At 41.1% G+C, this 17,500-nt stretch overlaps 1 protein-coding gene and 1 pseudogene across 1 annotated transcript; both read right to left on the bottom strand.

The window, feature by feature from the left end:
- Positions 1 to 8,211, bottom strand: part of LOC124027200 — an 18,643-nt pseudogene extending 10,432 nt beyond the window's left edge.
- A 4,346-nt stretch (positions 8,212 to 12,557) lies between these two features.
- Positions 12,558 to 15,493, bottom strand: LOC124027202 (N-acylneuraminate cytidylyltransferase-like). Its single transcript, XM_046339670.1, has 2 exons — positions 15,326 to 15,493; positions 12,558 to 13,933 (listed from the first exon to the last, which is right to left on the bottom strand). Exons 1-2 carry the CDS (start codon positions 15,369 to 15,371, stop codon positions 13,719 to 13,721), a joined length of 261 nt encoding a protein of 86 aa, XP_046195626.1. The 5' UTR covers positions 15,372 to 15,493; the 3' UTR covers positions 12,558 to 13,718.
- Between the last annotated feature and the right edge of the window lie 2,007 nt (positions 15,494 to 17,500).

The raw sequence follows: 17,500 nt of genomic DNA, 5'->3' as shown, positions 1-17,500 counted from the left end.
ACAGACCAAGCTTTAACTTCCTGACTGACATCTTGAGATGTTGCTTCAAAATATGCACATAATTTTCCTACCTCATGATGCCATCTAGTTTGTGAAGTGCACCAGTCCCTCCTGCAGCAAAGCAACCCCCACAACATGCTGCTGCCACCCCCGTGCTTCACGGTTGGGATGGTGTTCTTCGTCTTGTAAGCTTCCCCCTTTTTCCTCCAAACATAACGATGGTCATTATGGCCAAACAGTTCTAATTTTGTTTCATCAGACCGGAGGACATTTCTCCAAAAATACGAGCTTTGTTGCCATGTGCAGTTGCAAACCATAGTCTGGCTTTTGGCGGTTTTGGAGCAGTGGCTTCCTCCTTGCTGAGCGGCCTTTCAGGTTATGTTGATATAGGACTCATTTTACTGTGAATATAGATACTTTTGTACCTGTTTCCTCCAGCATCTTCACAAGGTCCTTTGCTGTTGTTCTGGGATTGATTTGTACTTTTCGCACCATAGTACATTCATCTCTAGGAGACAGAACGCGTCTCCTTCCTGAGCGGTATGACGGCTGTGTGGTCCCATGGTGTTTATACTTGCGTACTATTGTTTGTACAGATGAACATGGTACCTTCAGGCATTTTGGAAATTGCTCCCAAGGATGAACCAGACTTGTGGAGGTCTACAACTTCTTTTCTGAGGTCATGGCTGATTTCTTTAGATTTTCCCATGATGTCAAGCAAAGAGGCACTAGTTTGAAGGTAGGCCTTGAAATACATCCACAGGTACACCTCCAATTGACTCAAATGATGTCAATTAGCCTATCAGAAGCTTCTAAAGCCATGACATCATTTTATGGAGTTTTACAAGCTGTTTAAAGGCACAGTCAACTGAGTGTATGTAAACTTCTGACCCAGTGGAATTGTGATAGATTATTTTACTTATAATTCACTCTGTGTGTAAACAATTGTTGAAAGAATTACTTGACAAAACTAACGTTTATTAACAAGAAATGTGTGGAGTGGTTGAAAAACGAGTTTTAATGACTCCAACCTAAGTGTATGTAAACTTCCGACTGTACATATGTCTCGGGCGTCGAAAGAAGTGAACCAAAGTGCAGCGTGGCGCGCGTACATTTTTATTTTTATTTAAAATGTCAACCAACAAAACAACTGTGAAGCGTACAGGGCTACGATGCCTCTAACAAAGTTAACTACCCACACTGAAAGGAGGGAAAAAAGGCTACCTAAGTATGATTCCCAATCAGAGACAACAATAGACAGCGGCCCCTGATTGAGAACCATACCCGGCCAAAACATAGAAATAAAGAAACATAGAAAACAAAACATAGAATGCACACCCCACATCACACCCTGACCTAACCAAATAGAGAAATAAAACGTCTCTCTAAGGTCAGGGCGTGACAACATGTTAGTCATTTAGCAGACGCACTTATAAACACAATCCATTATCATTGAGCATTAGCATCTTACATCAAGATATGATTGGTAGGTGTTTTCAAACAAACAATATCTAGGGCACTAGAGTTTTTCCTGGCTCTGGTCACATGGTCAGGACAAAATCCTGACCCTACTTATAAAGTGAGGGACAGTTTTTCCTCAGGCACAGTGTAGTGGAAAATGTTGTATGCTGTACACATTGTGTTCTTTCTCAAGGTTGGCATGTTCTGTAAACTGTCTGACAATGAGAATTGTTGTTTTGTGTTATTACACTCTTGCGATGTGCTTATGGTTTGTTCACAGGGTTTGAGTCAACTAGAAGAGGACCTTGATACAAGATAATAACCTCCCTAAAAACTCTCCCACCCTGATACTCATTCCTTGTATCTGTGTCTGCTTAGTCGTGCTGAGGAGACTTGTCTGTGCAGCTGGTATAAAGGACAAGTGAAGGGACTGACCCTTCAGATCTCCTGACAGACCTGAACATTAAGTTTGTTGGAACCTCTCCAGTTAACTGATAATAAACATAACACATGTGTGAGGTCCTAAACATAACACATGGCTGTCCCCCCTCCTTTCCTAAACATAACACATGGCTCCTGTACCTAAAAACATAACACATGGCTGTCCTGTACCTCCTTTCTTCTCCTGTGAGGTCACCATCTGTCTGTGAGGTCCTAAACATAACACATGGCTGTCCTGTGACCATAACACTGGCTGTCCTGTTCACCTCCTGTGAGGTCCTAAACAAACATAACACATGGCTGTCCCGTACCTCCTTTCACCTCCTGGTCCTAAACATAACACATGGCTGTCCCGTACCTCCTTTCTTCACCTCCTGTACCTAAACATAACACATGGCTGTCTTCCTTTCTTCACCTCCTGTGAGGTCCTAAACATAACACATGGCTGTCCCGTACCTCCTTTCTTCACCTCCTGTGAGGTCCTAAACATAACACATGGCTGTCCTGTACCTCCTGTAGTCCTCCTGGTCCTGTCCTCCTTTCTTCACCTCCTGTGAGGTCCTAAACATAACACATGGCTGTCCCCTTCCTAAACATAACACATGGCTGTCCCGTACCTCACCTCCTGTGAGGTCCTAAACATAACACATGGCTGTCCTGTTCCTCTTCACCTCCTGTGAGGTCCTAAACATAACACATGGCTGTCCTGTACCTCCTTTCTTCACCTCCTGTGAGGTCCATAACACATAACACAGGTGGCTGTCCCCTCCTTTCTTCACCTCCTGTGAGGTCCTAATACATACAGGCTGTCTTCACCTCCTGTGAGGTCCTAAACATAACACATGGCTGTCCCGTAGGTCCTAAACATAACACATGGCTGTCCCGTACCTCCTTTCTTCACCTCCTGTGAGGTCCTAAACATAACACATGGCTGTCCTGTAACCTCCTGTGAGGTCAAACATAACACATGGCTGTCCTGTACCTCCTTTCTTCACCTCCTGTGAGGTCCTAAACATAACACACATAACAAACATGGCTGTCCCGTACCTCCTTTCTTCACCTCCTGTGAGGTCCTAAACATAACACATGGCTGTCCCGTACCTCCTTTCTTCACCTCCTGTGTGATACAGGCTGTTTCTGTACCTCCTTTCTTCACCTAACCTGTGAGGTCCTAAACATAACACATGGCTGTCAAACGTCCCCTCACCCACATCTCTTTCTTCATTGTGATACAGTCTGGTTTCTTCACCTCCTGGTCAAACATAACCTGGCTGTCCCGTAGTGAGGTCCAAACACACTGGTGTGAGGTCCTCATAACACATGGCTGTCCCGTACCTCTCTATTGTGAGGTCACATCACGTGGACAGGAAAACAAACTCCCTGTACCTCCTTTTCTTCACCTCCTGTGAGGTCCTGTGAGTGAGGTCCTAAACATAACACATGGCTCAAATCCTGTGAGGTCTTGCATTGGTGACATACACATGGTCCTTTCTTCACCTCCTGCAGATGTGGACCTCCTGTAGATCCTAAACATAAATGCTTGTGCTAACTCTAGTTCTGACAGTGCCTGGATCTAACAGATCTACCAATCCACAACAACTGGACCTTATACAACACAACTCTAGAGGGATGGAATTATAAAGTAGCCAGGGGTGATTTTCCCCCACCTCTGGAGGATGAAACCAATATGGATACAAATAATTTACTATGGAATTCTCCACTGATCTGACATCTGTATCTTTGGATTAGGGTTCCACTTATCCTTTGGATAACCATTCATGGGTTGTCTAAACATAACACATGCTCTCACACTATCAACAATCTTCACCACCTGAAACTCTTAATACCAGGCGTGCCTCTACATCTGCATTGCTTCAGTCTTTTGGGTTTTAGGCTGGGTTTCTGGATAAGCACTTTGTGACTTCTGCTGAGGTCGTAAAATAACACATGGCTTTATAAAGAAATTTGATTGATTGATATGCAACACTTTCACAGGGTTGGGATTAGGGTTAGGTTATTAGAAAATGAATTAAAAGAAAACAGCATGTGAGCATTATCATGTGAGCAACTGTGTCGTCAGGGCACAATAACTGTCACTGATTGGCTGGAGAGGGGCCTGAGTCAGACCACACACCTGGTTTCCCAGACTGGTGTTCTCAGGTTCTGATTAAAAAGCAGGAAGGAAAAACAGCAGCAGGCTCTGCGGCCCTGAAGTCGTATGTTTCAAGTGTCTCAGAGTTGGAGTGCTGATTTAGCTCATAGATCACAACAAATAAAACTACATGGACAGGGGGACCTGATCCCAGATCCAGTATTCCTATTCTGAGATACTTGATACATGCCGTCCCAGAGCCTTAGCCAAGCTAGCTTGATTCCTCATTATCGCCTCCCTCCTTGTCTCCGTCTTACAAAGCACATTGGAGCAGAAGATCTGTGGTTCCTCCAATCCACAGATCTCCTCCCTCCTTGCATTTTCAGAAGCAGGCATTGGAGCAGAAGATCTGATGAGGAATCAAGGAAATACACTTGACATTCACCCCCTACCTGGGTTTAATCTGGCGAATTCCTGGATGGTGTCAAGAGAGCTGGAGGAGTCTTTGGACACCTCTGGGCTCCTGCGGTGAACCTGAGCTCCCCATGCCTTGGCTACCTTCTCAATGTCATCATGGTCAGTTGATACCCACACACTGGGAGAAAGAACGGAACAAGTTGATCCCTCAGGCTTTGTAACAAGTAGGCTACATCAGTGCAATCCAGTCTTGTGTGACCGAGCCCAAACCAGGGGGTTCATTCAGAGACTGTACACTAACTTTCAGACAAACAAAATAAGAATCTGACATGGGTATACATATTTATACAACAAACAGTTACTAATGTATAGTTATGACCAGGAGTTAAAGTAGATGTCATTTCTTCCCAGTATGGAACCTCCTATGTGTGAACATGCGTGTACTAAAACAATGCATGGGCCTAACAGGACCGGTTCTGGACGTTCTGCTGCCCTAGGCAAGACAAAAACAATGGTCACTATCCCCCTAACCTAGAATAGTGTAATGCAGGGGTTGGCAATAGGTTTGGCCTTAGGCCAGTTTTTTTCTGAGCTAATAGTTGTAGAACAGAACATTATAGAGGTCCCATTCATGATTAAACTACAAATTAAAACACATTTTAACACATCTGGTTACTAGGCTATATAATGTCAAAAACATATCCTAATATTTTCAATCTATTACACTGCTAAAATCACTAATGTCTTTAAATTATTTTGTTATTTTCCTTTGTGCGTTGATTGCAATCAAGACAAAATGTCACTTTGAAAAAGTTTCAAAGAAAGGTGGAAATGCAAATAGAAGTCCTTCTGTAGCTCAGTTGGTAGAGCATGGCGCTTGTAACGCCAGGGTAGTGGGTTCGATCCCCGGGACCACCCATACGTAGAATGTATGCACACATGACTGTAAGTCGCTTTGGATAAAAGCGTCTGCTAAATGGCATATATTTTATTTTATATTTTAGAAGTGTCAGGGAAGAATGGACAGAGGAATAATGCTCTTACCATATTTCTCCAATATCAAACCACAGTGTCTTATTTGCAACGAAACGGTTACTGTTTGCAAATCATTAAATATGAGACATTATGAATCTAAGCATGGCAGTTTCAAAAGTTACCTTTCCACCCAGACAGAGACCCCACGAAGTAGAAAAATGTCATCTTTAACTGCTGGCTACTCATCCGTTGCTTAACTCAACAACATAATTGCTTCCCTAAAAGCTGCCTGGGTTTAAACATCCACTCTTTTCAGAAAGTGAAAAGCTCAATTAATAGGGATAGATTAGCCAAATATCATTGTTTTGGGGCAGAATAATGTGAGGTGTTAGGTTTTGTTGGATGTGCGTCTTGGTCAGTTTAGTTCAGGAAATGCCGTCCTGGTCAAAACACCGCTCTAGGTGTGCTGGTGTTGTACCGAAAATCTCCCCCCTGACAGAAATCCCCTGACAGAAATCTCACCCTGACAGAATCCCCCCTGACAGAATCTCCCCCTGACAGAATCTCCCCCCTGACCAGAATCTTCCCCTGACAGAATCCCCCTGACAAAATCTCCCTCTGACAGAATCTCCCCCTGACAAATCTCCCCTCTGACAGAATCTCCCCTGACAGAATTTCCCTGACAGAATCCCCCTGACAGAATCTCCCCCTGCTCGTTCTTCGCTGCTGCGATTTACTTGCTAGTTGAGTGATTTTCTGCTCACTCCGTTGTCAGTTTAGCCTACATTTCACTGATTTTAGTAGCAGAAATCATTTTTGTCTGCAGTTTATTTTGTATTAGTCTATAAATAAATCTCTTTACAAAATTCATCATCTCTCCATGTCTTATTCTTCTAGTATGTTTGAAAGTAACGATAATAATTCAGCCATAGTTGTTCTGAAATGTTTATTGCTTGCCAACATTTGACTCCCTCCGTGTTTAATATAACACACACATTCATTATTAATTTCGGTTGCCTATCCTGATGTGATGTGCTTTCTATAGAAAATATTTGACTCTGATGTACCACAGAAAGTATTAGACTCTGATGTGTACCACAGAAAGTATTTGACTCTGATGTGTACCACAGAAAGTATTTGACTCTGATGTGTACCACAGAAAGTATTTGACTCTGATGTGTACCACAGAAAGTATTTGACTTTGATGTACCACAGAAAGATTGGATCTGAGATGTGTACCACAGAAAGTATTTGACTCTGGTGTGTACCACAGAAAGTATTAGACTCTGATGTGTACCACAGAAAGTATTTGACTCTGGTGTGTACCGCAGAAAGTATTTGACTCTGGTGTGTACCGCAGAAAGTATTAGACTCTGGTGTGTACCACAGAGTGAGTTAGGACTCTGAATTTGGTCTGCAGGTACCTGTGAGAAAGTATTTGACTCTGATGTGTACCACAGAAAGTATTTGACTCTGGTGTGTACCCGCAGAAAGTATTTGACTCTGGTGTGTACCGCAGAAAGTATTTGACTCTGATGTGTACCGCAGAGGTATTTGACTCTGTGGTGTGTACCACAGAAAGTATTAGACTTGATGTACCACAGAAAGTATTTGACTCTGATGTGTACCACAGAAAGTATTTGACTCTGATGTGTACCACAGAAAGTATTTGACTCTGATGTGTACCACAGAAAGTATTTGACTCTGATGTGTACCACAGAAAGTATTTGACTCTGATGTGTACCACAGAAAGTATTTGACTCTGATGTGTACCACAGAAAGTATTTGACTCTGATGTGTACCACAGAAAGTATTTGACTCTGATGTGTACCGCAGAAAGTATTTGACTCTGGTGTGTACCGCAGAAAGTATTTGACTCTGGTGTGTACCGCAGAAAGTATTTGACTCTGGTGTGTACCGCAGAAAGTATTTGACTCTGGTGTGTACCACAGAAAGTATTTGACTCTGATGTGTACCACAGAAAGTATTTGACTCTGATGTGTACCACAGAAAGTATTTGACTCTGTGTACCACAGAAAGTATTTGACTCCATCCACAAAAGTAAGGACATTAGAAGGGTGGGGGGATCCTGACAGGGGGAGATTTTCGGCACAACACCAGCCATGGGTCCTAATCATATAGTTCTACTTAGAATCCCTATTAATTCAATAACATCTCTGTGGGCCTAGTCATAAAGATTTGTCATTTGACTTTTAAAATCTATGACCTTTTTTTGTGGCATAAACACAACCAGTCATGATGTTTTCATCTGATTGTCAAACAATCATATTCAAATGTCTCCTTTACAAGGCTACCTGCGCACGTTCATCCACCCGCAACACATTTCCAACCTCCAAACAGCGGTGAATGGAAAGAGAGACATCTGTTACACAAAACACCAACAAGTGTATTGACATTTGGCAAAGTCTTACTGCACTTTCTCCTCTGGTTATGACAGATGCATCATAAACAGCATCGACTATCACTAATAAACAATAATTACATGCATTTGGTGCAGCTAACTAACATTACTATTAACAAAGGCGGCAGAGCAAGTCCATATACCGTAGTTAGATTGAAAGACATTTGACTGTTAGATTGAACTGAATTACCTGTCAAACTGTTTGGAGTCCACTGCAGCTCTCAGAACCCATCCGATGAGGGGGACACCGTGTAAAAGGTATGAGCATTGATATTCTTCAGGGGATCCCCTTACTGCCTCCCCCTCGCCAGGACTTCAGGGCTGCGATGTGTCTCTTCTCACCGCTGTCTTTACAACCTTTGCTTTTCTTGTCTCTCACATCTCCGATGCCCGATAGCGACATTGTTTGCAGCGGCCATTGAAAGGATCAGTAAGCCGGGTGGGCAGACAATAGTCTTGTAGCGGTGGCGATGGATAGCAGTCGTCTGAAGTATCTGGCACCTTGCTTTCTAACTCACTGAACTAGCTAGCTACGGACTTAGTTTACATGACCTACTACGGCTTAAACTGTGAAGGAAATCCTAAAGCAAATGTTACATGTACACAGTAAAAAAGAGGCGTAGACATGCTAGCTTTACTCGGAGGTCATTTCAACAAGGATTCATTTTGATGCCATAGTAACAATTTTAGTTGAACTATTTACTGAATTTACTCTGGTAACGGGTTAACTGGCAAAGCCAAGAAAACGATGACGCTTCAATGAGGGGATTCGATTATCTGATCCGGGTTTCCGGTCGGAGGAGTTATAGCGGGTAAAACGTCATTCATTTTGGAACCGCTACCTCCGGGCGTGAGCCAGGTTCAAATGCCGTATTCATGTGCCAGTCGGAATTTAGAACCTTCTGAAATGTCCGACTTGCAGGTGTATAACTACAAACAGGTAGCAAGTCGGAAATGTCAGAGTTTCCTTGTTCCGATTAGTATGTGAATGCGGCAAAATCCGCTCAAAATCAATGACAGGCTAGATGAAGCACGTGGGGGAATGAGTAGGGATTCTGTGTTTCCACATGCAAAAGTCATTGCATTTTTATAAAAAATACATTTTAAAAATGCTTTATCTGCCTTCCTAATGAAAATTGGAAACATATATTTTATGGAAAAGAGATGTATGTTTCTGGAAGATGCATCATGCTACCTTGTTGACATGCCTTTGATGTGCATTTGAATCCCAAAACCATGCCCTCCCCCGACCAACTCTCTCAATGGGCACTCCACTGTCACGTGTTGCTGACTAAACTCCCAGAGAGTGACTAGGGGATCAATAGAGTACCATTAGTATGAGTAATAATACCTATAAAACCTATAAAGCGGTCAAACAAGGAAACGGTCCCAATTGTTTTCCCCATTCATCTTTCCCATAGGGATTTAAGAAACACTTCAAATAAGGGCTGTGTTTCATGTAGGCTTACCCTGGCACTGACATTTTGATAACTGTGTAAATCTTCTAGGACAAGGTGACTTTGATCAATATATTCACCTGTATTTACCTCCCAAAAATGAAATGGTAATACTATCTGGTAATGTGCTAATCATAAAGAACTACAAATACCATGATGACCTGGACGAGACTGCCAAATCGATTAACTAATGTTAGCTAAATGTAGTGATGAATACCCCATAAATATCTTTAAATTGACAATTCTGTTAACCATGGACATCACCAGGACATGGCTTTCTGGGCTTTAGCCCAGAATGATTTTGGGTCAGTCCCAAATATTTTGCTCTGCTGCTGCTAAGGTGTAAAATAAACTGTACCACTTAGTTCATAGAGCTTTGATTAGGTGAAGTTTCCAAAGTCATCCAACCATTAGAATCAGTGGTGCTGGTGCGCATATTTTTCAAAATGGTGCTATGTCTCCAAGATCACTTAATGATTCATTAGTATTTTACATAACAAACCGAATATAATAGCAGGATAATGTCAGGCTACTGTTATAAAAAACACCATGTCATGTCTTATGACAATGTAGGATGATTGTGCTGAAATGATTTTTTTCTGATGCTGTGGTTGTGTTTAACTCCATCTGCTCTAAAATTCCATTAGTTAGGCAGGTTAGCCACCCTTACATCATTCAGAAATGCTAAATGCATTTACCCATTAAACTGATTGGGATCAAATGGTTGGCTGCATGCAGCATAGCCGTTTCACCTGTAAAATAAGAATTATCATTCACGATTGACACTGATGATGGCCTAATTTAGTGTTTTAGGATTGAAAATACATAAATGTTCCTTTCGCCACTTACAGTATGTGTAGGCATAGGCAATCATGCAATTTGGATGATGCATTGTATGTATATTCTAATTAACCAATAGGCTTAATTTCGGTACAAACTTTCATTCAGAAATAATAGGGCGCCTTACAAAACACCATTACACCTCTGGTTATAATAAATGTCAAGACGTGTGTTCGGTCAACTGATCGTTCCAGCGCCGTTTTGATTGGGACAGTCATTTCGCTGCTTTGAGACAAGCATGGGAACTCATCTTGATAAATCAATCAATGTCAGATTTGAGTGTTCACTGAATCTCCGTTTGGATATGTGGTTATAATTAGGCTTGGAAATGTTAGCTAAGTTGATGTGAGTGCTCATGATCATTAGTCTCGCAATTTAAAGCAATGCAGATCTTCTCTACACACATTAGGCCCATTGCTTCCCTGATGTTTTCCTCAACTTTCCTGATGCATTTCAGTCACTTAGGCTCCTGATGCGAATAGACATTTGTACACTTTTCCCAAAGGCTATTCGAGTCATTTGACGTATGTTTTTATTGTTTTAAAAGCTCACATCGTTTCAATAACAATATAGCTATTGGCTTCATTGACTTACTGAATTTATTATCGTAATTGTAGGCTACTTGTTGATAGATTGTCTTAAATATTATTTTAACAGTAGGCCTAACACACAATAATCTCATATGGGGTTAGTGACCACAATCAATTGAATGATTAATAAGAAGGGTTGATTCATTTATTTGGCCTTGGAAGAAAACATAGCGCTGCAGGAAGGGATGCTGGAAGTGCTGCAGATAAATTGAAATACATTTGCCAAATTAAATAATTACTCCTCTATAAATAAATTAAATCATTGCAAATACTACACCATCATAATTTAGCCACAGAGGATCAAAAGCTTATTGCTTTAGATTGTGTTTTGTTTGTCACATTATGAGCGCATAGGCCGAGTCTTCAGTCAGGAATCCTGCAATTGGGCATCTCGCTCAGAAAATATAAAACAGCTGATTGTTGAGTTGTGGCTGTCAATGAACAGCATGCAGCAGCTAGAACGCATTTCGCAATATTTCAAACTACAATCGCGGGAAAAATGTGTTTGAATAGGTGAGTGCCACTGGAACGTTGGTGGACTATAATTTCCTACTCATATTATAGGTGTCAAATCTGTCTATCCACTCTTTTCACTGGCTTATGCTATTGGATGCATTTAAGACATGAGTCGTTCGTTTTGTTGATCTCAGTCTGTAAATGTCAGAGTAGCTTGTCATTTCGATTATTTGTGTGGTATAAAGAAATATTATTGTAATGTCTCCAGTCATGTAGAATGGCAGGAAAGGATTTTAGAAAAGGCTAGTTCTTTTCTCGGATCCACAAACCCCTCAGCCCCGAATATTATGAAACTCTGGTGACGGTCCTGCTGATGAGACATTTTTCAGAATGTAGGCCAATACCACCTCGTTCCATCTTCTCCCACTGCCCACTAGTGGTCTTCCTCTCACTACCATATTTGGTAATGAGTTTAAACGCCAAGCTTCATATTGATACATCCAGTGAGCTTCATTGAGCTAGCAGAGGTAATTACACTGTACGATGCTTTACTTGCTGAGCCATTCAGAATGATTTCATAGCTTCCATCACATCATCCATTAAAATAGGTTGATACGCCACATTGTTTTGCATGGTAAACGGATGAAACCACAGGCAAACTGTGACTCGCAGTTGTTAGTTATTGTCAGGTACATTGATGATCAGGGCTTTATTCAGGAATGTTTCTTGGCCTACTTTGATGAGTCAAGTGGGTGAGATGCGCAGCCCGTGTTTCACATTGTGAAGTCCGAGATGTCCGAGTTTAACTTCATGGAGAAACTTGTTTCCCAAACCTATGATGGAGCTGTTGTAATGGAATGTATCTGCTATTTGTATTTACAGCCAAGTCCCCTCCTTTTCCCTGATTAAGAGGGGATGACCACTCCACTACCAGTGTCAACTCTTCTGATGAACTGAAGCCATGTTTCATATGCCTTCTCATCCACTTGGATGTTTCTTCTCCAAGCACTGAGGAGCCCTGTCAATTCTCTCACTAATCTATGTAACCAAATCAATAGTTCTTGGACAAATGCCAACTCGCCACACGTTTGCTGTCTGTCCTGATCTCTGCAACATAGATAGATGGAAATCGCCACACAATGCTATAAATGAAGATCTCTTATACTGTATGATCACGTGTGTTGTTTTACTGGTATTTGGTTGGATCTTGCTACAACTGAGTGAAAGCCTGAACAGGAAAGCATGTGAAACTTCTTGATGGTTGTACAAGTAATGTTGTCATCCAGTTCTTTCCCCCAACTGAGGTTTGATGAGGCGCTACACTGCCATCTGGTGGCAAGATATAACTCCATACCACAATCTTGAAGGTGTAAGGCTAAAGTCATTTCTAGAATAGTTCAGATTAAAGCAGGGGAATAAGAAAGTGTTTCTTACGTTTATGATCATGTATAATTTGACAAACAAATTGCAGGCGAAATACAAAAGTAAACACCTCAAACAACAAGAATCTCAGTGCAACTCCATGTTAATGTCCTAATACTTTCCCCCCAAAATTAAGGCAGAACATTAAAAAGTGGAGAGAAAAACAATCAATCTCAAGTAAATGAAAGGCCTCCTGTATACTACTTCATTTAAAATAAAGACATTAATTTTTGTCAACACAACCTGTAGCGAAATAAAACCCAAACTACCTTGATCTGACAACCTGTAAAAACTAGCAATGGGCACAGTTATTGAAACGGACATTAGTATTCGTATACACAGGCCTATTTCAACAATGACAAGGCTTCATCTTAACGGAATAAAATTATCTATGGGACATTTCTACACTCATGACATTTGGAATTCTTCATTTAATAAAACGTCACAAATGTGAATATAGTTTAAAAAATACATACGGTATTAGCCTACACAGGTTTCACTTAGCTTGCTGTTGTTGACACTACAGTCAGAGGCTCCATGTGTAGCAACGTGAAGTGGGAGATCTCTAAGCAATGAAAGGAAAGTTTAATTAAAATGACAGAATTAAGTAAAGTAAATGAGGAGTAGCCTACAATGAGCAACCTTCAGTATAGGCTGTTTACTCTGAACAGGGTTGTTGTAGATCAGGACAGTAAAGACATGCACTGCCATATTGGATGATAGATAACCTATGGCATTTACAAGTGTCTAACTAGCGCGAGTCAGTGGCTACTTGTTCTCTCCCTCCTTTGTCGCACACCCCTGGTCCCTGTCCCCACAGCATCTCCCGAGTCCTGCAGGCTGCGCAGCAAACAAGTGTCCATGATTAAAACTATCTGGATATCCGATAAAATGTCATGATATTATTTATAATGCCTATCCCTAATTTAGAACACATTCTAGAGTTTAGAATGGATCTCTGTGACTTTAGAACACATTCTAGAGTTTAGAATGGATCTCTGTGACTTTAGAACACATTCTAGATTTTAGAATGTATTTCTGTGACTTTAGAACACATTCTAGATTTTAGAATGCATTTCTGTGACTTTAGAACACATTCTAGAGTTTAGAATGTATTTCTGTGACTTTAGAACACATTCTAGAGTTTAGAATGTATTTCTGTGGATGCGGTCCTGTTCCATCTGAGACTTGGCCTTCTTCTTGAGCAGCAGGATGTGTTCAGAAAACTCCCTCACAGCCCCCAGGCCTGCAGCACTGTGGCAGGAGTATTTAGCAGCGTTGATCGCCACCACTGGGGCGTCCCGGGGTACTGCACTCAGCCCAGCAAGGTTCAGACAGTCAACATCTGGTGCATCATTACCTGTAGGAGGGAGAGATGGAGGGATGAAATGTTTCTATTAAAGTGTCCATAAGGTGGTTCTTGAAGTATTCTTAGGATGATTAATTAGTATGTTGCAAAAACATAACAAAAACATGCTAAAATATGACCTGATTTAAGATAATCATATTTATTTTGATATAGTTTCTGATTTTGGGCTTAGGGATATCATAGAATTTGAATTACAGAAATCAACTAAATTTGATTAAATTAAAATTGAATCCCAAATTCTCCAGGATTTGACTGCTGGCACCTCCCTTCTCACCTTGGCTGTAAATATTCAGTGACTGGCAGTGGCATGCAAATGAAGTTTTCTGCAGTGGTAGTCTAGCATATGTAACAGTATAACTTTAGACCGTCCCCTCACCCATACCTGGGTTGTAGTCTAGCATACACGCAGAGGGGAAATACAAATGATCACTTAACCAAAACTGGACTCTGAATAAAATATACAAAATAGTTTCCCCGTCTCCCCTTACTAATAGATACTCTATTTAATCAGACAGTTTCCTCCTGTCTCCCCTTACTAATATATACTCTATTTAATCAGACAGTTTCCCCCCGTCTCCCCTTACTAATATATACACTATTTAATCAGACAGTTTCTCCCTGTCTCCCCTTACTAATAGATACTCTATTTAATCACAGTTTCCCCCTGTCTCCCCTTACTAATAGATACTCTATTTAATCAGACAGTTTCCTCCTGTCTCCCCTTACTAATATATACTCTATTTAATCAGACAGTTTCCCCCCGTCTCCCCTTACTAATATATACACTATTTAATCAGACAGTTTCTCCCTGTCTCCCCTTACTAATAGATACTCTATTTAATCACAGTTTCCCCCTGTCTCCCCTTACTAATAGATACTCTATTTAATCAGACAGTTATTTATGAGTGAAGAACTTACAATCACTTCCTGGCAAGAGAGAACAGAGGGATGAGAGGAGAGAGATGAAGGGTTGAGAAGATAGAGAGAGATAAGGAGGAGTGAAACACAGAATGAGGAGATACTGTTCCATAACAGGATATAGTGTGGTCACCATGACAGACACAATCAGCTTCAACTGGTTCAAACTTCACTGTTGACATTTACTGTCTGATAGTTTCATTGATACGTGGTTATCAAACACCCTGCTACGGTCACATTACTGAGAGATATCTAGCCTGTTCTACCTTTCCATCTCAGAAGGGCTCCAAATAAAGATCTTTAGACGTTTGATTGACATGAACGCACAAGTATTACTCAAATTAGAAGGTTAAGAACCTTGAGATTCCACTAAATTTCAAACTGTGCTATATAACTAACTACTAGTAGTAGTCGTAGTAGTAGTAGTATCAGTAAATTGTTAATTGAAAATAACAGTGAGTTTACCCATATAGGCAACCTCCTTCCAGTCCAGATCCTTGTCATCCATCATGGCTTTGACCTCACCCTGGATGTCCTTGCCCAGCTGCCTGACCTCGCAGCCTGTCCTCTGGGATAGATTGTCAGCCAGGGCCTTGGTCACAGGGTCCTCACCGGACGAGATCAAGATCACCTGGAAGAAAGACAATAATAGTATAAAACATGGTTGGGCCAATAATAATAATAAAACACGGTTGGGCCAATAATAATAATAATAATAACAATAATAATAACAATAACAATAATAATAATAATAACAATAATAATAATAATAATAATAACAATAATAATAATAATAATAACAATAATAATAATAATAATAATAAAACACGGTTGGGCCAATAATGTGTAGAAGGATGTCATTTGAGAAGTGTTCTCTTAGAGGGTATGATGAAACTCAAACTAATAAAGTCACATGACGGAGTAAATAGTATCCTGTGTGTGTGTTTAATGGGCGGAGGTTTCAGTGATAAACTGAGGAGCAGCCGGTGTGTTACATCCTGTTCTGTTAAGAGCTTAGCAAAGCAAACTGGTTCTACCTAACTTCCTGTATCTTTAATACGGCCACAAAGCCAAACGAGGGACACTGGGTAGCCTAGCGGGTTACAGCGTTGGGCCAGTAACCCAACCAGAGATTACTAGGTGAAAAATCTGTCAATGTGCCCTTTACCAAGGCACTTAACCCTACTTGCTCATGTAAGTTGCTCTGGTTGATTGTCAGCTAAATGACTCAAATGTAAAATGATAGGATTGTTTTTTGTTTATTTTATAGCAGCTTAATGCTGCTTCAAGTTGAACATGTTACGAGAGGTTAACTGTCACTGCCCAGAAAGAATGGTGTCAGCTATGACAAGACACCTTCAATTAGATTTGTTTTCTTTTGGTTATTAAAACAGAAGAAGGTGGAGTGGATTTACAGGCATTCAGAAAGCATTCAGACCCTTCCCTTCTCCCACATTTTGTTATGTTACAGCCTTTTCTAAAATTGATTAAATTAAAAAAAAATCCTCAATCTACACACAATACCCCATAATGACAGAGGCGAAAAGGTTTTTGAAATATTTGCAAGTTTATTACAAATAAATGTAACTTATTTATGTAAGTATTCTGATTTTTTACAATGAGACTCAAAATTGAGCTCTTTGAGATGTTTCTACAACTTGAGGTGACCAGGAACCCAATGGCCATGCTGACAGAGATCCAGAGTTCCACTGTGGAGATGGGAGAACCTTCCAGAAGGACAACCATCTCTGCAGCACTCCACCAATCAGGCCTTTAGAGTGGCCAGACGAAAGCAACTCTTCAGTAAAAGACACATTACAGCCCACTTGGGAGTTTGCCAAAAAAGCACCTAAAGGACTCTCAGACCATGACAAACAAGACTCTCTGGTCTGATAAAACCAAGATTGAACTCTTTGGCCTGAATGCCAACCGTCACATTTGAAGGAAACCTGGCACCATCCCTACGGTGAAGCATGGTGGTAGCAGTATCATGCCATGGGGGATGTTTCTCAGCGACAGGAAGACTAGTCTGGATCGAGAGAAAAGTACAGAGATCCTTGATGAAAACCTGCTCCGGAGTGCTCAGGAACTCAGACTGGGGCAAAGGTTCACCTTCCAACAGGACAACAGCCCTAAGCACACAGCCAAGACAGTGCAGGAGTGGCTTCGGGACAAGTCTCTGAATGTCCTTGAGTGGCCCAGCCAGAGCCCAGACCTGAACCCGATCTAACATCTCTGGAGAGACCTGAAAATATCTGTGCAGCAATGCTGCCCATCCAGCAACGCCCCCCACCCAACCTGACAGAGCTTGAGAGGATCTGCAGAGAAGAACGGGAGAAACTCTCCAAATACAGGCGTGCCAAGCTTGTAGCATCAAACCCAAGAAGACTTGAGACTGTAATCACAGCCAAAGGTGCTTCAACAAAGCACGGAGTACAAGGTCTGAATACTGATGTACATGTAATATCTGTTTTTCATTTTTTTAAATTTGCTAAAAATTCTAAAAACCTGTTTTTGCTTTGTCATTATGGGGTATTGTGTGTAGATTGAGCGATTTAATCAATTTTAGAATAAGTCTGTAACATAACAAAAATGTGGAAAAATACTTTCTGAATGCACTGTGCATGACTAGGCTGGGGC

The sequence above is a fragment of the Oncorhynchus gorbuscha genome, unplaced genomic scaffold, assembly GCF_021184085.1.
Source record: "Oncorhynchus gorbuscha isolate QuinsamMale2020 ecotype Even-year unplaced genomic scaffold, OgorEven_v1.0 Un_scaffold_2989, whole genome shotgun sequence".
Lineage (NCBI taxonomy): Eukaryota > Metazoa > Chordata > Actinopteri > Salmoniformes > Salmonidae > Oncorhynchus > Oncorhynchus gorbuscha.
This window is presented reverse-complemented; position numbering and strand designations above follow the sequence as displayed.